Below are 20,940 nucleotides of genomic sequence, written 5' to 3'. Positions count from 1 at the left end.
ACATTTATATAAAAACTGTTGTTTCAATTGAAATCTAAAGCTGTAGCTATCAAGCATGAAGAAGGAGAACATCTCAGGTTTGCTTATTCAGGTAAACATGTCTCTTACACTCTTAATCCATAGGATTCGAAGGGCATTCAGCAAGGAAAGACAATCCCAGATTATTGTGCGATTGAATAATTTCTTTGGTTTCCCCCACATTTAAAGCCAAAGGACGTAATTTAATAAAATCCATTATATGCTTGTCTCCTAGCTCAGAGTGGGAGAGCACCCCAGAGCTACTAGATGGAATGGCTAACAATCTTTGTATATTTGCTTTTTAAATTTTCGTTTGTCTTATGGTCAGTGTATGCCCAGCCTTTGGATCTTCTTATGGTCAGTATATGCCCAAAGTTCTGCCACATATGTTGCTACCAAAGCACATTCAATCTTATAAATCTCAAGGTTTTATTTTATTGGTTTCAACCTCAACGCACCTCTCAAACTGTTGCATTCGTACGGTGATATGTTGTTGCCACGTGAGGCCTGAGTCCATTGGGCTCCCAAATACTGGAAAGTTGTAACCATTTAGATTTACACTGAGTCAACAAAAAAGGATTTCTTTATTAATCTGGGATCACATACCATTGCGTGTGTTTTAGATAAGTTTGTTCCAGGTCCAGGTGATGAATGTAACAAATGAATCCATTAATTTTTGAAGGCCATTTGCAGATCATGCTATGATGATAGCATCATTGGCATAGAGGAGCACTGGGACTGGGCGGGTGTCAATCTGAGGCATATCCAGATCTAATGAACTTGAAATGAGAATCAGGATCATTAATGTATAGGGTAAATAGGAAAGGAGCCAGAAAACAATCATTTCTGAAACCCATACCGATCCGGAATGAATTCGACCTCTCACCAGAAGCACCATCGCAAACACATGCACTGGCAGTCAAATGTAAATGGGCCAAAAAATAAACGATTGAAGGATCCACTCAAAAACCCAACATCTTGCACCAAAGCTTCCCTCAATTAACCCAATGGAAAGCAGAGGAAGAATCCATGAAAGAAAGATGGATTGCCCCATATTTTGCCACAGTGTACTTAGAAATTAGCAAATAAAGATATAAACATTGGCTATGGTTCACAAGCTGTTACAGAAGCTGTATTGTGCATCTGAAAAAATATGATTATCTTTGGCCCATGATATAAGTTTGGCTAAAATACCCCTACCAGTGAATCCAAGCAGGAAATGGCCCAATTACAGTTTGAGTCCGCCTTGTCCTCCTTTTTAAAAGTTGGTACTATCATCAACTCTTTCCAAGATTTTGGTGGTTGGGTATTAGCTGCTGCCCTCAAAAAGGTTTGTGACAATTGAGATCAATGTTTTAAAAAATATATATATTTATTGGCATTTTGCAAACATATAGATATATATATATATATATATATATATATATATTTATATATATATATATAGATAATGAATGTAAGCTAGCCCAGAACATGTGCAAAATGCGCTTCTTGGAGAGAGGATATAGCCACAAAATGATAGATGAGGCTATAAGAAAAACATGCAAATTGACTCGAGAACAATTATTGGATAATCACCCTGACATTGGAATTACAGCTGATACAAAAGCTGAAACTAATGAAAAAATGCAGTGCAGGGCGATTGTCACTTACAGTCAACAGCATGCTGAGATTCGAAGGATTTTTAAAAAAAATTGGAACTTGGTACAAGGGGATCCTGTGATTGGGGATCTAGTGAAAAATAGACCTCAGATCACCTTCAGGAAGTCTCCTTCATTAGGCAGTGCGATTGTCAGTAACACTCTGGACGTCCCCAAGAAATGGTGGGAACGGATTACAGGTTTTAAAAAATGTCAGGTCTGTAAGGCCTGTAAGCACGCCATCAATAAAACCCATTTTGTAAGTCCTTTTCATTATACACCAATTGCTGTTAAACAAAAGCTGGGATGCAAAACTGAATTTGTGGTGTATATACTACTGTGCCCTTGTGGCTTACAGTATGTTGGGAGTACTCGTCTTCCTGCCCACAGGCGCATCTTACAGCATTTGCGTGCAATCTCGGGGAAAGATCAGTCCTATCCAGTAGCAAGACATTTTGAGAAATGCCATCAGAGTAATCCAGACCTGCTACAGTATTATCTGGTGGACTCTGTTCTACCATTGAGGAGGGGAGGAGATAGAGATGGTAAATTACGCCTCTTAGAAACACGTTACATCCTCGAACTCAATAGCAAGCAGCCTGGGGGACTTAATTGCAGTGAAGATCTCTACACATGTTTATGAATCTATGTTGAGATATACAATATATCTTGTTGGCGTGAGTGTACTCGATGAGCTGTAGAACATCTTCTTATATACTTATTTGGTAGCCTGAACATTAATGAAATTTTATGAGTAACATATTAGTTTTTTTGCACTGTCACTTTAAGTTATGGTTAAACTGACGACCCCCAAGGAAGTAAAAAGTAATAAATATATAGGAAACAGATCTGTTGATGGAGGGTGAATATTGCCATTACCCACTGTGGTATAATTTGCACTGAATTGTGACATGTATTCAATTTCAATTTACTGCCTTAAATAGCTATGAACAGCAAAATCTTAATGTTATTTAGAACTATAATATACATAAAGTTAAATTTTGGGATGAAATAGACCTGCTTTATGGGTTTTTACTAACAAAACTTACTGTAAATAATATTTTGTTGATTCAGTGTAAATATATGAATTGTTGATGTTTTCTTAAAAGAAACAAAAAATTTTTTAGAATTATTCCTATATTCTTATATATATGTCTGTCTATAGCTGTAAAAACTACATAATGATAATGGCAGTGAATATGCACACCGGCTTCAGTGACTGCCCAACGCGGAAGTGTACTTGCTCCGGCGCATGCGCAGTGACAAATCATACAGCGCCTGGCGCCACTGCGGTTAAAACCTCCCGGTCCGGCTACCCATTCAGCTAGAACTTGCTCTACACTCACGAAGAGTGCCAACAAACGTTATTAAACGGGTACCAAATCTGAGGAACCAACATCTATTGGTTTTACCTAACACTCCAACATGGCCACCCCCGTATTTCCCTTTCTGGCCATATATACTCGGCGAGCTTCCCGCCACGCTTAATTGATCAATTATCCAATTACTATCTAGTATATAAACACGCCGCCCTCCACCCCCTTCACATCCACGGAAGCCGCGGACGAAGGAGGAAGCACAAGCGTGCTAGGGGCACAGTAAGTACGGCATAGCCGTATCGAGTATGATGAAGCCTGCATTCCAACATAACCTGGTTAAGCTACCTTATACAACTTTGAGGGCAGGATTACATTATATCCCCTTTTTCCTTCTCTGCAGCTGATACCCCACCATACCCTTCAGTCTTATGCTGGCTCATGAGGCATTGATCCCCCCATTGATAAGTATGCATTTCCATATCTCAAACCTCTGGCTATGCAGAACCTATGTGTGTTACTTATTCTGTGTGTGACTGACTGTGTGTGTGCTGAAGGAACTCTTCAACAATCTTCAATGTTTACACAGGATCCCCTACTTGTATATATTTCTGTGTGTGTTTCTCATTTTCCATTACAGGTAAAATAGAGTTAAGCGCACCTTGGGATCGGCGCATTTTTAATCTATTACTCTTATCTTGCAGGCATACTACATTATTAGTGTGGTAGCATATATGTGCTGTAATTATTAATTTGTAGTTACTCACATAGTCCTTTTTGTTCACTTTTTGTACATACACTTTTTTCTACCTATGTGGAGAAAACATTAGTGAGTGACAGGGGGATCTCCCCTAGGTCCTGACGAAGAGGCCCCGTGCCTCGAAACATGTTGACCCACTTAGAAGAGAGAGCCCATTAACCTGCTCTATCTCTCTGTTTCACTTTTCCTTTTAATAATACCAGCCAGTGTTTAATAAAATTTTCTTTTTCCACTAGGCCAGGTATTTTTTAACTCACACCTTATATCACCCCTGACCCCACTGACACTCACTCCTAACACATAGCACCTCCATCTAAAGGTGCTCCAGCGTATCCGCTTGTCGCAGCACTGCCCCGCCCCGCAGCGGGACGGGAAGACCCCGATGATGAAGCATGACACCAAGGGCCCTTTTGGTGTGTGAGGGGTATTTTAACAAAGATGGTGTATTCCAATGACATCTGGATACACATCCACCCAATGTGAGGTGGCCCTTTCTGATTAACCTTTAACCCTGACAAGAGGAGGACGTGCCCACCTCGGTGCCCACCGGCATCACCTCTTCACTCCCCCCTTTTGATTTCCTTAGTGAATATATGTACATAATAATTTGATGTAATATGGTTTGAGCGCACAGCTCGAGATATGAACATTGCAACAATATGGCACTGTGCCCTTCATTTCGCTTTGAATTGGTGAATACCACTTTAATTTGTAAAGGATGCACTATTGATCATGTGACCATCTATACTACTTATGTCACTTCCTTTCTTCTCTACATGACATGTGATCAAGCCTCGGCTGAGGCGAAACGCGTCATGGCGACTGGTGGGCTGTTATTCACGAATAAATAGCACTGAAAACGAGAGCACGGAGTCTGTGGCTTTACTCAACTTTCGTTGTCAGCATGTGCGCAAGCTAAGTTGATTTCGGACTTTTGAAATATATATATATATATATATATATATATATATATATATATATATATATATACACTTCACAAGTATAAACAGTCATATAGGATTACTAGTCTTGCTAACCTGTACAAATCTGTATTCCATGTTATTAAGTAATCATGGAATACACTTAATGTCCATTCTCATTAGTGGTTTGCAATATACCTTTCACTCCAACATTCTGTACTGTATCATATGTGTGCTTAAGGGAGTTGCTTCCTCGTCTTAGTCCAAAACTCACAATCATTTCTTGCCATAATATTAATAAATAACAATCTATAATAAACTTTGTGGTGTTGTGTTTCTTAAGGTGCCTACTATAAGTAACGGGGTCTCCAGCATCCCCTCTAGCCCAGTGGGGGGCATCTAGTTCAGGATATTTCCTCTGTGTATGTATTCAGATGTTTGTCAAGGTGGGGAACTGGGTGGGTCAGGGAATCCCATATTAGGGGCATCATACCCTAGTTCCTCTGTTACTTCATCCTACCAAATCCACCATGTTTCTGGACTCCCAGTTCCTCAGTACCTCTGCCCATAACTCTGATATGGAGCGTTTGCGTAGTCCCCGTAAATCATCTTTCTGAAGGTCCCTCAGTTCTGCCTTAGACCAGATATCTACGTTTTTCTCCCATGTCGGTATGTGCATTCCCACGTCATGTGTGCAAAGCCTGCATCTCTTAATCCACATTTATCACAGGATCGGTCTCCTTCCCCTCCCACTACGTTTAATCTATGGGGGTGTTAGATACACCATGCGTGTATAGTTACATTGAATCGTTTTGAAGTTGGAGTTTCTTCATGCTTTTTTTTAACCCATCAGTACTCGTGCCCATTCCTTGTCCGTTCGTGGTTTCCTGATAATCGCCTCCCATTTCCCTCTTGTACAGTTAAGCGGTTTTGTAACCGATTCAAGAAGTGCTTGCTATAACCACTTCACCAGATGCCGGGCAGCCGCCAAAGTCAGTAGTACCTGGAGCACTCTATGAGATCAATGAAGGCAGGGAATAACACTAAAACATAGAAAAACATATACAATAAAATAAATTATATAACAATCTTAAAATTAATGTATTTTTTTTTTTTTAAAATTCTTTTTATTGTTGCATCAGTAGTATCACCGCTAAGGAAAAAGGTAGACAGACGGTAGGGTGTCAACATTCCGCCCTATCCGCCAGGAACGCAACTTTTCTCAGTAGTTACATCATATCATACCCTGCAGTAATAGTTTCGTATTCAAACTAGCAAGAGTAAGAACAAGTAAACCAAAACCCAACAGAATCCCCGGAACAGCCGCCCGCCAACCCTCCACACCCCCCCACCCCTTGGTCCCCACCCTCTCTCGACGTGTCTCATCCGACAATCACGCACACAAGAACAGGTATTAACGTAGTCACATAACACTCAGGAGTCCCCACTGTGCACACCATCTCATCCAGGTGTTCCCCTCCCACATTTTACTAGTCCACAGGGTCTCAATCTAGCCCATGGAATTGTCTCCATTTAGCCCATATTTTCCTGAATTTTTTGGGGCAGCCCCGTGCACGATAAGTAACTCTCTCCGCCGCCATGTACAGATCCAACCCCCTCCGCCATTCTTCCATGTTCGGTTTTTCGGGCGCTCCCCAGCATCTTGCGATGCCTCTTTTTGCCACTACTAAGGCCAGTACCAGAAAGATAGTCAAGGGGCGGGGCAGGTCTACATCTGTGATCGTACCCAACAATGCCAGTCTAGGGTCACGTGGTAAGGCCACCTCCAATACATCCTCCAGTTCCCGGAACACCTCCTCCCAGTATTCTTGAATTATATCACACCCCCACAGTGTATGGAAGAAATCACCTGTGTGTCGATGGCATCTAAGGCATGTTGTGTCTGGTATCCTACCCATTTTAAAGAGTCGTACCCTGTCAAAGTAAGATCTGTGCAGTATTTTAAATTGTATGAGGCGGAGTCTGGACTTAATAGCTACCTCACGGGGGTGCATGAGGGCGAGTTCCCAGTCTAGATCCTCCATGTCCCCCATATCCGCCTCCCATCTATCTCGTAGGGCTTGCAGGTCACCCAGCATATTGTTGGTTAGAGTCTTATACGTTAGGGATATCGCCCCACCCTGTATCTGTTCCTGCAGCAGTCTACCCTCCAGTGGTGCGTATTCTGGGAGATCTGCCAGTACAATGTTTTGTGCGCTCCAGGCATGTTTCAGTTGTAAATATTTGTAGTACTGAGTGTTATGTAGGCCAAATTCTGCTCTGAGTGCCGGAAAGGTCTTTAATTCCCCTTTTGCAATCACGTCCCCTACCGTGGAGATGCCTATGTCATCCCACCTCCTAAAACCTTTCAGTTTATTCAGTTCTCCTAGCCACTTGCAGTACCACAGTGGTGTCTGACGAGTGATCCTCTTGTCCCAACCCATTCTTTTCGTTGCCCTACGCCACGCTGTCAACGTTATCTTAGTGGCGGGAAGGAAGTGCTGGCCTACCGCTTCCCCATAGAGGTAATGCAATATAGATTTGCGTGACCATTGAGACCTTTCCAGCGCATAGGTGGGGTGATCGGCCGCCGCATGGAGCCACTCGTTGATCGGGGCGAGGTGTTCCGCCCAATAATACGCCTCCAGGTTGGGAAGCGAGATACCCCCGCTATATTGGTGGCGCTGCAACGTGGTGAGGGCCACACGAGGTTGTTTTCCCAGCCACAGGAAGGCGCGCAGGTCCGCATGAATTTTAGTCAGAGTCGCCAATGGCAGGGGATAATACTCATTCTGGAGTGCATAGAGAAACTTGGGTAGTAGGACCATTTTATATAGTGCGGCACGGCCCAATAGGGTGAGCGGGAGTTGCCTCCATCTGTCCATTTCTGACCTTGCTTCTACCATTATTCTAGCCACGTTTGCAGTGTAGGAGCGTGTCCTATCTAGCGTTATATATACGCCCAGGTATTGGAAGCCGTCTGTCGTATGAATAAGCTGCCTCGGAAGGCATTCATGACGCTCCTTGCCTTGTGGGTCATAAAGGACCGATTTGTGCCAATTGATCGTGTGTCCCGCCCTCGCCCCGAATTCGCCTAGCTCCCCGAACAGTGCTGGAATTGTCCTGCTTGGGTCGGTCACGAACAATAGTACGTCGTCGGCATACAAAGATATTTTTTCCTGTGTGCCGTCAATAGTATCCCACCTAAAACCTCCGATATCCTGATTCTGTCTAATCCGTGTCGCTAAAATCTCAATCGTAAGGGTAAACAGGAGGGGGGATAATGGGCAGCCCTGGCGCGTACCCCTACCAATGGGGAACTCACGGGACAACCTTCCATTGATCCGCACTCTCGCCTTCGGGTTGGAGTACAGGAGCCGGACCCACTGCATGTATTTGGGACCAATCCCAAAACGTCGGAGGGTCTCCATCAGAAAGGGCCAGTGGACTGCATCAAATGCCTTCTCCGCGTCCAATGAGAGGAACCAGTGGGGTTCACTTCTCTCACGGACCTCCTGTAGCCAGTTGTGAGTGCGACGGAGATTCAATTTGGTCGCCCTATCCGGAAGGAAACCGGACTGGTCCATATGCACCAACTCCGTGATTACCTGTCGCAACCGTCGAGCCAGGATAGTGGCCAGTACTTTTGTCTCCGTATTTAGGAGGGAGATTGGGCGGTAGGAGGAGCAGTCGTTTTTGGGTTTGCCCTCTTTGTAGATTGGGATAATAGTGGCCAAGACCAGGTCCGGAGGAAAACTCCCTGCATGGTATGCGTCCGTGAAGAGGGTCTTCACGTGTCGTTGCAACAGATCCGCCGTACGTTTAAAAAATTCAGCCGGGAAGCCATTGGGCCCGGGAGTCTTCCCCGGTTTCAACGCCGTCACAGCTTCAGAGATTTCGTCCAGCGTCAGATCCGCCTCCAGGGCTGCAGTAGCCTCCGCGGATAACGTCGGCAACTCCATACCACTTAAGTAGCGATGGGCGTCCTCACAGTCGCCCAGGTCCCTAGCTCTGTAGAAGTCCTCGTAATAGGTCGCGAAGGCCTCGGCTATGTCCCTATCCGTGTTAACCTGCCTGTTCCCCGGTAACGAGATCATATCCACCCATCTCGCCGCAGTTTCCCTCCTACTCAGCCAGGCTAAAAGTTTGCCCGACTTGTCACCGACATCATACAGTCGATGCAACGTCGCCAGTGCCTGAGTGCGCGCCTCATCCGTGACTAATTCCCTGTAACGTCTCTGTGCGTCAATCAATTTCCTGAGGCGGGCCTCTCCCTTCTGTTGGTGATACTCCGTTTCTAAATTTAAAATGGAGACCTCTTCACTCTCTACCTGACCCTGGCGCGACCTCCTAGCTTCTCCCAGCCTAGTTTGAATGCGGTCTCTCAGGACTGGTTTCATAGCCTCCCAGAGGGTAACACCAGAGTCCACCGAACCCTCATTTTCGGCCATGTACACCCGTATGTCTGCACGCACGCCCTTAAGTATTTCCGGGGTTTGGATGTCCCATGCCGCTAATCGCCATTGTGACTGCCTCACCCCTCTGGCTCGTCCCACCTGCACTAATAGGGGGGAGTGGTCGGAGATCCCCCGCGCCTTGTACTCTGCCAGGTCTCCAACCGTGATATCCTGCCTAGACATAAAAACATAATCCAACCTGGAGAAGACCTTGTGTGCCCCGGAGTAAAAGGAATAGGCTACTTGTGTTGGATGGAGCCAACGCCATACGTCGGTGAGGCCGAGGGTATTCATCTGCCGGGCTAGGGCAGTTGTGGATCCCAGTGGGTGTGAAGTCCCCGACCTATCTTGTGTGGTGCACATGACATCATTAAAGTCCCCCCCCATTACTTGAGTTGTGTCAGCCGTGTCCAGTAGGATATTAGCAACCGCCTTCAGTGTGGGAGCCTGTAGCTTGGGAGGAGCGTACACTGATATTATCGTGAACCTACGTCTTTTCCACAACCCCTGGACTCCCGCATATGTGCCCTGAGGGTCTAGCCAAGTGCGTGTAATCGTGAACGGCGCCGATTTTTTTATAAGGATCGCCACCCCCCTGGAGTCTGCCGTGTATCCCGCATGTGCCAGGACAGTATATCTACCCCGCGCAATAAATGCGCACTGGTTCCCTCTAAGGTGCGTTTCCTGGAGTAGGATGACGTCTGGTGTCAGTCGTCTGAGGTACGCATTAACTAAACCTCTTTTAATTTTCGACCCCAGGCCGTTCACATTCCAGCTTAGCACCGTGAACCCTGTGTCACCCGTGGGTGTAGCGTCTAGTGTACTTGCCATTGTGTTGCTCTGAACCTTCCCTGGGTGGGACCGTGACTTAGGGATGTCATCAACTGTGGGCTGGCGTGTCTCTGCTGTTCCTGAACGGGTTCCCCCCTCCCCCCCATAACCTTTGTAGACCCCAACCGGGGGAAAAAATTCTCCCGGACTCGTTGCTGCTGTAGTTTGACAAACTTCCCCCCTCCCTCCCCAACACTCTCAACAACCCCAACGTGGGGTAACATGGTAGCAAAACCCCAATCCGCTCCCCCCACCCCACCTCCCTCCCCTTCCAGTTGCATCCCCATCCGGGTCTCAACTATCCATGGGAGTAGGCCTGTCGCCCTCCCACACATCCCACCCTCAATAAACCGCAATCAGTGCTAAAAGCACAAAGAACAGTACTAGGGGGGTGCCAACTTGCTTGCTCTGCCTCGCCGAGCCGTCATCTCATCCCCTTCCCAGTGCAGCATAGTTCACGAATGTGAGTCTTGTGTGTCCATCTGTCCCTCACGACCTGTAGAGTCTTGCTCCAACTGCTGGATTTCTTTGGCCAGAGGGTGCAGCGAATCACTCCTGGCGTCATCCTCCTCCCCTTCGGATGCCCGGCCCTCCGATTCCTCCATTACTTCTTCTTCAGAACGGATTCCATTTCGCAGGCTACCAGACCTCGAGCCTGCAACAGAGTCAGTACCCGGTGACGCGGACCTGCCTCGCCTCCTGCCCTGCTGGTCGCTTGTCCTGTATGGCGTTTGCGGTGTCTTGCGCTGTGTCTTCCGCAGTCTCCGTCGTTGCGGCTTCGGCCTCTCCCATTGCGGTTTGTCCCGTAGTGACCGGTCTAGCACTGCCCGGCCCGCCGCCTCCCTACTATTCAGGATAGGTCGCTCCTCCAGCCATTGCCACGCGTCGTCTGGGTGTGCAAAGAAGATGGATTTGTCCTGATAGATGACCTTAAGCTTGGCCGGGAAGAGGAGCATATACTGGATGTTGAGGGACCTCAGCTTTGCTTTTACAGCGTCAAAGGAGCGGCGTTGTTTAGACACTTCTTGGCTGTAATCCGGGAAGATCATTATGGTGGTGTTTTCAAAGCGGATCTCGCCCAGTGTCCTGGCTTCACGCAATATCAGATCTCGATCGGCAAAGTTCAGAAACCGGGCTATGACCGGTCGTGGTCTCGCCCCCTCCGGTGGTTTGGCCAGGAGCGCCCTGTGCGCCCTTTCTATGAGAAAACACGGGGAAAACCGCGCCGTAGGGAAGGTCTTTTTGAGCCAGTCGAGAAGGAAGGCGACCATACTCCTTTCCTCAACCCCTTCTCTAAAGCCCACGAATCGCAGGTTATTCCGCCTTGACCTGTTTTCGGCATCATCCACCTTCCACAAGAGTTGACGGTGTGAGGCCTGGAGCTCCGCCATGTCCTTCCTCAGCTCAGAGACCGACTTCTCATTTTCCGTCAACCTCGTCTCGGTCTCAGAGACCCTGTCGGTCAAGTTTCGAAAGTCCTGGCGCAGCAGCATAACCTCGGACCCGACCTCCCCGATTTTGGTTTCCAAGGCCGCTCGTGAAGCTTGGATGTCCGTTCTAGACGCCCGTATGGCCTCCATCAGCATGTCCGTGTCATTGCGTGCGCCTGCTTGCATGGGCCGTTGCTCCACCGCTGGTCGCGGAGCCGCGAAATCATCTATTAGGCCCTGCCGCTTGGTCTTGGGTATCGGTGTATTCTTGCCCATAGCTGCGTTGTCAAGAGGCCAGGGGCTTCTGGGATGAACCTGCCTCCCTGCCTCCCTCCGCGGTATCGCTGGGCTCGGCCGTGCACCGGGAACAGAGGCCGAGTCAAGTAGTGCCTCGAACACGCAATGCCCTTGGGTGGCCCCCAATTGATATCCTGAAAGTCTCTGGGCCAGGGGCCCGCGTACACTCCCTGTGCTCCTCACCGCCTCAGTCCCGGGCCGCCACTCAGAAGGGCAGTAGTGCGGCGCTGTGTACGGAGGGCTCGTGGTGACGCCCCGTCTCTACTGTTCCAGAGCGGGCCACCTGGTCACTAGGGCGGCAGGGACCAGCCCCCTCCCCCCCCGGCAGGCCTTCGCAGCCGACCGCGAGTCAAGCTCCGCTCCGCAGCACACAGTTAGCGTGCGGCCGCCATGTTGGTGAAGGCGGGCGCCGCTTCAGGGGCCGACCCCGGTCTTCTCGTCAGGCAGATACTGAGCTCCTCACCTCGGTGCAGGCCCCCCTTCCGCTCCGCTCCTGGGCCCGCAGCAGGTCACAGACTCCCTCCGGCCGCGGTAGCAGTGTGGGGGACCCCGCCGTCACAGTCCCGGAGCCTCCACGCCGGCCGCCATATTGGATAAGGCGGTCGGTGGTCGTTTCTATCCCGCCTCTAATGTCCGTCGGAGGTGGTATGCAGCCGTCCGCCCGGCCGCCAAGCATCCAGCGGAGCCTCCCCGGGCCTGCGGCAGCGTGGCGAGGGGCCGCCGGTTCTCAATGAGCGCCTTTCTCTATCGGAGCACCGGGGCCGCCATCTCGCTCTCCTTGAGGCAGCAGAGCCTCCGTTTCACCCGGCGCCCTGGCAGGGATCGCCTTCGTTGCAGCTCTGCAATGAACCGTATCAGGTGCCCGGGCTTCAGCTCCCTGCTGCTGCGGCGTTCCTGGGTCTTGGGGGATCAGGTAAGTCGGATATTTAGTTGGCTCGGCCGGAGCTCTGTGCCGGCACGTCTAGTCGGCCATGCTGCTGGCCACGCCCCCCTAAAATTAATGTATTTTAATAGTTTTTATTTTCAATATGTCCATTTTATAATAAAGAAATGTAAATGTTTCCTATTTATGATATAGTGTAAATAGTAACTAATTAAGACAACATACAGAAAAAAAAAAATAAATCACAAATAATACCTAACTTGCATCCAAGACTCTGGAACTTTAAACACAAAGTGCCTGATTTTGATGTCGGTAGGAGTTGCCTCTGACCGACACCACTTTGGCGTGGGAACTGCCTGACCATATGTCAGCAGTTCCACACTCCTCATTACGATTCTACATGGTGTGGTTGCAAAAACCACCCACAGCACAAGCTCCCATTGAGAAATGTGAGTTGGTGCAGGAAATTACAGGGGTCCACCATAGGTGTCCACCAGGGCCATAACTGGAGGGCCAGGGCTTAAGTGGGCCGTGCAATGAGCACCAAAGTCACTTTCGGCCAGCAGTCCCATGTCACAAAAGCCAACATAGAACTGCTGTTGGAAAGTGCCATCATAATTCCAGCGGCGCAAACGCCGTCCGTTAGGGATTGTGAGGCCTTTCCGACTGGCCATAACCAATTCGGATTCTCCTACAATGCCGTCCTGCGGTTGGAGGCTTCCTGACCGACATTAAAATTAGGACCAAATTGTATTGTGAAGGGATGAAAAATTTCAATGTATTTAAATTTTATTTAATTACAAAATAAGGTAAATGTTTTTAAACAAATTATGTTGAAATGTAATATGTTAAGTTTTAGTGCAGGTGTGTTGCCCCTTGGTAGCTTAACCATGTGTTTTAATAATGAAAAAATAATATTTTTTAAACCATATTTTCTTAATATTCCCTCTTATTTTCTATGGCAAGATCTGACTCGGTGGTGCAGAACTTCACAAACAGCCGGAAAATTACTATAAGTAATTTTATAGTCACACAAATTATTCTCAGTCAGGGGGAAGACTAATTGTAGTTAGAGATCTCTGCATAGAAAATGTGAATTCCATACATGAGATCTACGCACAGGTGTAGATCTCCATGTGCAGAGATCTCCACATATAAATCTACCTTTGTGAATATGGTTTGTTATTTTTACCTACTATAATCTCATTTGCATTTCTAGTCAGAGATGCAGTCAAGAAAATTTAACTTTTGAAATGATTGAGATTTTGAAAATATTTGTAAATGATTTTCCAAGACTTGCATCTACCACTGCTTCATCTTTTTAGTATGTTTTAGGAAAGGCATGCTATGGTGAGACTCCAAAATTCCCAAAATTGTCTCTCTGATGTTTTCCAGTGGCTTAACAAAAACCATTTAAGATGCAATAGTGCCAAGACTGAAATTATACCGCTGAGCAAAGATCTATCCTTCTGCCCGAAGGACTGGTGGCCCACAGGATCTGAGGCCCCACCCAGCGCTGTACCTTCAGCGCGGAACCTGGGCGTGCAATTCGATTCATTCCTCTCTTTCGATGACCACGTCAGGATCACCGCTGGACGTTGTTTTGGACTTATTAAATCTTTAAAAAAATTCTTTGATCTCCTCCCCATCGCAGCTCGAAAATCAGTCGCGGTAGCTTTAATACTCTCCCAACTTGATTACTGTCATGGATTAATGGCTGGAGTGAAAAAGACCACCCTTAAAAAGCTGCAGAGCATACAACATGCAGCTGCTAGATTGGTGCTGGGACTCCCTAGAAGGTCATCAGCTTCAACTGCACTGAACATCCTCCACTGGTTACCATTGCACAAAAGGATTCTTTTTAAACTCCTTCTTACCGTATTCAAAACTATGAAAAACACAGGTCCCCATTACTTTGCAAAGCGCTTCACACGCTACAACCCCTCGCGATGTCTGAGATCCTCTGGTACAAATCTCATCACTATTCCAAGATTTAAGTACATAACCAGGGGTGGGAAAACATTTACCGTCCTGGCAGCTAGGGCATGGAACAATCTACCTGCCAATCTTAGATTAACTGATAAGGAGAGCCTTTTTAGAAAACTCCTAAAGACATGGGTGTACCAACAACCAGACGCCTCTGTATTGGCAGCTATTTAGTTCCAGTTTCTTCATCACGCACCATCTGTCACGTACCCACTGCATGCTATTCCTAGCGCCAAGACGCTCCTTTCGGAGCGAATGTTTGCGCTCTACAAATACCCACAAATATCAAATAACTAACAGTAACGCCCCAGTACCTAACCCAATTTGTTGTGTAACTTTAATAGCTTGTGATGAATACTAGCAAATGCTATCAAAATACATAGTAATCTAGTAATAGCATGTATGACTGTAATGAAATGAAACAGACAGGCTCAACTCACTAGCTAAATTGCATTAGCCTTGCTGTCTTAGAAAATTAATATGATGTGCTCTAGCTGTTTTAAACTATTTGCATTATGGTGACCGAATTGTGAGCAATTGCATATGATCTAGATGCAGACCTTCACATGCACAGAAAATGTGAATTCCATACATGAGATCTACACACAGGTGTAGATCTCCATGTGCAGAGATCTCCACATATAAATCTACCTTTGTGAATATGGTTTGTTATTTTTACCTACTATAATCTCATTTGCATTTCTAGTCAGAGATGCAGTCAAGAAAATTTAACTTTTGAAATGATTGAGAATTTGAAAATATTTGTAAATGATTTTCCAAGACTTGCATCTACCACTGCTTCATCTTTTTAGTATGTTTTAGGAAAGGCATGCTATGGTGAGACTAACAGTAACGCCCCAGTACCTAACCCAATTTGTTGTGTAACTTTAATAGCTTGTGATGAATACTAGCAAATGCTATCAAAATACATAGTAATCTAGTAATAGCATGTATGACTGTAATGAAATGAAACAGACAGCCTCAACTCACTAGCTAAATTGCATTAGCCTTGCTGTTTTAGAAAATTAATATGATGTGCTCTAGCTGTTTTAAACTATTTGCATTATGGTGACCGAATTGTGAGCAATTGCATATGATCTAGATGCAGACCTTCACATGCAGCCCAATCACTGATACACTTAGTGAATTTTTAAATTTCAGTCTCTTAGACTCCCTGTGTTAACTTTACAAAATTTCAGATAAGTTCTGCTGTAGAATAAAACGATTTATGGTTGGTTCCACTACAGAATAAAGAGAGTGTTTTCTAAGTGCAGGTAGATATTTATATTGATTTGAAGCAGCACTGAAATCAGCACCCATTATTATTGAAAAGCAAGGATATGCAACCTATGGAATACATGTAATGTACCCCACAGGTATTCCTGTGCGCACTGAAACTTCAGAATTTCAAAGAAAGAGCATACCTAGGTTTATGCTGTGATTTGTGTTTTCTTCTCAAAAGTAGATAAGGAGAATCATGAAACGTGTGAAAGAATGTCTGAACCACATGTGCGAAAAACACAAAGGGGAAATTGCAGGATGGGGAAAATATTAATCCAATTACACTACCTATGATCCTTGCCATAGACAAGCATCGTAGGAAAATCCGATACTATGAGTATTGTTCAATGGGCTGCGGAAAGTTTTGATTTGGCATTGGAGAAATCTCTCCCATGAAACTGCCAGGAACAAATCCATTAATAAGGAACTAATAATCCTACTTGTCCCAATATTTATCTACTGCAAATGTGTTCTTTGTAGCTAAATGTTTGAATGTTTACTTTCCAGATGTGATTCAAGGGGCAATGTCCCCATAAACAAAACTGCAAACGTGCTTTCAAACTAGCAACATATTTCCACTAAAATAACTACTTTGGTAAAATCACCATAACTAAACACAAACTCTTATGTGAACAACATTGTATAGTATATATGATTGAGGTATGAGATGGATATGTACAAAGCACTATGCTCTAGCAGAGCACTGGAAAAATAAGTACTCAAGGCAAAGAAATGTACATTTGTTTGGCACACTCGTCCATACACATAATACCCTACAATGATTTTCCAAGAACAAACTAATTTTAAATTCCCACTAACAAAAACAAACCACTTCTAAATGAAATACTAAATAGACTCTTGGCCAGCCCCACAGGACCAAACAGCACACACATATACAAAATTAACAGACTTGCAAAATTTGCACCGTAGGGCCCCCAGATTGAAAATTCACTATAACGCCATAGACAACAAAGATACAGCTGAAGTTGCAAATGATAACCTACCAACACTTAGAGGAATTAATTGAATATATCGGGACCGATTAACATAGGAATGTAAAAGTGTTTGAAAGAGTACATCTGTAGTTATCTTTTACATAGACTTATATCGCTTTGTGAATTGGTCCAACAAATCTAAAATAGGAATAAAATAGTAATAGGTATATACATTTACTACATATTTTTATTTCACTAATAGGCAGTTGGATCATTTATGGTAGATTTGAGATAGTATGCAAAGTATATAACAGTACTTCCATAATACTACTTCCTGTTCTCATGAATGCTTTTGTGAATTTGACCTGTAATTTCATGTCATCAAATGTATCCTATGTGACATCAACACACTCTCTAATAAAATGTCACATCTTGAAATGACAATAGATTATATGGATAAGTATCTAAAGGCATTCATATTTTCTCCTGAAGCAACTGCACTAGTCATGCTCAATGCAAAATTTCAAATTTCAACCCCCAGATATAGATCAGTTTCAATAGTTACATCCCAAACAATACGTCATAAATTACAACTTACCAGGGTGCACCGTGCAACAGTGGCAATATCATTGAGTTCAACTACGAATACAGTCCATTCACCCATTCACTGATTTGCACAACACAACGGTAACCATAGATCTCAGTGTTATAGCAATCGCATAACCATTTCATGACCATCTACAATAAAATGGATCTTCCTACAGCACCCAAAGAAGCAAAAATACAATGAACCCTAAACGATTTCAGCTCTGCAATTGCAAAGTTAGACACTCTACGAGCTCTGTGATACAATAGATTTGTAAATCTCATCACTCGTATGATGTGTGGTTTAACCCTGTGCTACAACTCATAAATGACACCAGACATCAAAGCAAAGTCACAGTATTACAGTATTCAAAGCAAAGTCAGATCTGAAATAGCAGGAGGGAGAATTTGCAATTTCCTTTAAGTAACACCTTACAGTACCATTATATAAATTCAATATTTTTGCTGTTACAAATGCCTAACCATCAGTATTCAAACCTATTAGAATAAATGTCATCTATCACCCTCTTTGAAAAATCAATTCCTTTATTGATCTTCCTGAATGTGTGCACTGCCTGAGTGATGCTTTAATGTGTGATTACTGACAATAGTGAGATTAAGTTTGATTGTGTAAATAAGAGTAATTTTGGGGCGAAAATTTCAAGCTATTTATGAGCGCAAAATGCATCCTCGCATCCATTTTTGATGCAGGGGGCACTTTTTGCTATCAAAGTAGCTCTTCTTGCATAATTTCATGTAATCTAATGGAATTTGTAGGTAATTCCACATAATTACGCAAGTCATGTCCACCCCTCATTTTTACTATGTAATGATTAATATTAGCAAGAACAATGTTAAACATGTTCATTTCCCCCCACTGTACTAATGCTCTGATTTGCACCTCCAGCTAGCTGTTGCACGACTATGTAAAGTGGTCCACAACCCTCACCCAAGGGTCAGAACCGCAGTACATAGAAAGCAATAAAATACAAGTTACATATAATAAGTTGAAATCACTCATTATAGGGATGACAGTAGCAAATTCCATATCCTTTCAGAAGAAACCTATGCAGTGATCCTTTCATGCACAACACCTCATAATGCCTAGCTGCAGAAAATCTCTAAAAAACCAAACAAATCAATGTGACTTAGCTCTGAAACAAAAGTACTATTTAAAAACCAAGAGGGAATACAGAAGGAAATAAATGAAACTCAGCCTTTCAAAAGCTCTACAACAAAATATAACTTTGCCTAATATCCTCAGTGCTCACATAAAATTAAATTGCAGTTCAGAGATGTACTATATTACCTTCAGGTGGTTCATTATAGTGTGCATGGGTTCATCTTCAATGTTGTAAATATTAGATAAATGGTCTTCTCTTACCTTCTAGAAATGGTTCCCACTCATAGAATCGCCCCATAAATGGTTTGTTGTTGTATGATGAACACTGCACTGCTCTGATACCTCTGGTATTCTGGGGACATGCCTGTTAACAGAAAAACAATATGAGTCACTTTTGAGGGTAACATGGTAGTCTCTATTATTCTTTCACAACATCTTGTTGCACAGCTATTGACACCTGGATAACTTGCTAGACAGTTTTAGGAGAGGAACATCCTAAGAATTGCGTACTGTTAAAGAACGCCGTTAGCGATAAAACATTGGAGCTACTATCAGCAACTTTAACATGCTAGATCCTAGTTATATTCTTTTTACACTAATGTTATTACCTATTTCAGGTGTGAATTACTTTCACAAATGAAAGTGGAAAAAGTCCCATCAGCCTCCTGGTTCAGGAGAAAATTGATTTTCTGGAGTTTATGATACATTCTTGTATCAACGTAAGTCATATCCATATGAAGGCGTTGAACTTGACACTGTGGCCACTACGCAGCCACATTGGAAGAAGCCACACATAGAAGAGAAGAATACACAAGGCAAAACAATGCACTCATAAAAATATGGACATGAGGCATCAGGGTAAAGCTAGGAAAAACATTCTGCATAACATTTTTAGACTCATGGCAAGCCACATAATGAAATTGTTGTATCTCATATTGAACACATTGATTCTTGCCACTGGTTAGTTATAATTAGGTCTGCATTTCCATAAGAAAAGCGCTTTTTGTTTGCTAATAACTTTGAGGCTGTTTGACAAATCTTGATAAAACGTTTTTAAAAAGCATTTATCCACCTCAGCTCTTTGGAAAAAATTGGGGGGATCAAGCAGGGGCTGAAAAAAAGTCCCCTATCCATTTTTTGTAGACTTTTTTTAAAAGTGATACAGCTAAAACTGCTTAACGGAATTACACCATAATTTGCAGGAAATTAGATTTTGGTCCAGAAATCTTGTTTTTTGTGATTTTGTGTAAATCCATTAAGTAGTTTTTGAGATATGAAGGCTCAAACATATTTGTAAATCTGGATGGTTGAGTTTAAGGAACTGTTGTGAGAGTCCCTCAAAACTAATTTAAAGAAATAAAGCTTTCTAATTGCCTCTTTTCCTTTGGGCCAAATCACTCCCATGGGAGTAAGGCACCCAAGGGAGCAAACACTTTGATATTGCAGGCAGCCATTACAGGACTCAGGGACTTAGTATTGTGCCTACGATTAATCAGTCAAAAAAAAGATATGCTGGCAGAGTAGGGATATACTGCTTCTCTGGGGCAACACTTTTTGTATATTTGTTAAGCTGCAATAGCACTGGAGTCTCATAGCTTTCAAAAAAAATATTGGCTGAGGCCCCCTGTATACAACAAAAGGGAGGTAGACCCCATCATCCAGAGCCAAAATGTAATAATTAGGTTGGGGCAGTGCCCCCCTCCCTGGTTACAGCCCCAGGTACCGCATCCCCAACATCATTTGAAAGGGGGGGCATGCAGCCCTGCTCCCTGAGCCTTTATGAGCCTCTTTGAGGCCCCAGGGTACCCGTCCCTCATGCCCACAGCTACCCTTTCACAGCCTCAAAAGGCACCGGGGGTGCCCTATCCCGTGAAGCTGGCTCCACTATTGTGTTCTAGGGTGCCCACTCTTGGGACACCGTTTCCCTGCCTCCAAGAGCATAGGCCCCATCCCCGGGCACCCGCATAAGGCCCTGGGGATGGAAGGGCCATGCACCCTTTAGAAGTGTGTTTTGGCCCTTAGTGGTCACTGTAGCCACTATTGGCTCAGGAAGGAAGACCACACAACTCCCCCTTCTTTGGAGTCATAAAGGCCCCCTGGTCCCTGATGGCTTAGGGAGGGGGGCCAAGTGCCGACTCCCATTAATAGCAATTGAGAGGCCCAGGGGATGGGGTGTCCAGGGCTGTAAAGTTTTGGGAAGCTGGGCTGCATGCCCCCCCCCCCTCGCAAATACATGTATAAAATACTGACAGGAAATGCTTGTTTATTATTCATTGCTCTTTTGAACAAGCGCCTCATAATGCCCTGCATTTGTTTTAGATTGGTGGTGCCCCTAAAATAGGGAGGGGCACCACCAAGCTTTTTTTTAAATGTTGCTGGGAGCGGTAGGGAGTCCAGCAGCACCCCAGCAACTTTAAAACAAAAATAATGAGTGGCCTAGGTCATTAAAACCCTTGCCCGAAGAATGCTTACCCTATA

At 44.6% G+C, this 20,940-nt stretch overlaps 1 protein-coding gene across 1 annotated transcript in view; it reads right to left on the bottom strand.

Moving 5' to 3' along the window:
* Window positions 1-20,940, bottom strand: part of THSD4 (thrombospondin type 1 domain containing 4) — a 2,493,250-nt gene that overhangs the window by 1,401,965 nt on the left and 1,070,345 nt on the right. Inside the window, exon 6 of the mRNA XM_078684935.1 lies at window positions 18,724-18,826. Within this exon, the coding sequence (XP_078541061.1) occupies window positions 18,724-18,826 (103 nt within the window). The remainder of the gene's footprint in view (window positions 1-18,723; window positions 18,827-20,940) is intronic.

This window comes from Lissotriton helveticus, chromosome 3_2 (genome assembly GCF_964261635.1).
Source record: "Lissotriton helveticus chromosome 3_2, aLisHel1.1, whole genome shotgun sequence".
Classification (NCBI taxonomy): domain Eukaryota; kingdom Metazoa; phylum Chordata; class Amphibia; order Caudata; family Salamandridae; genus Lissotriton; species Lissotriton helveticus.
This window is presented reverse-complemented; position numbering and strand designations above follow the sequence as displayed.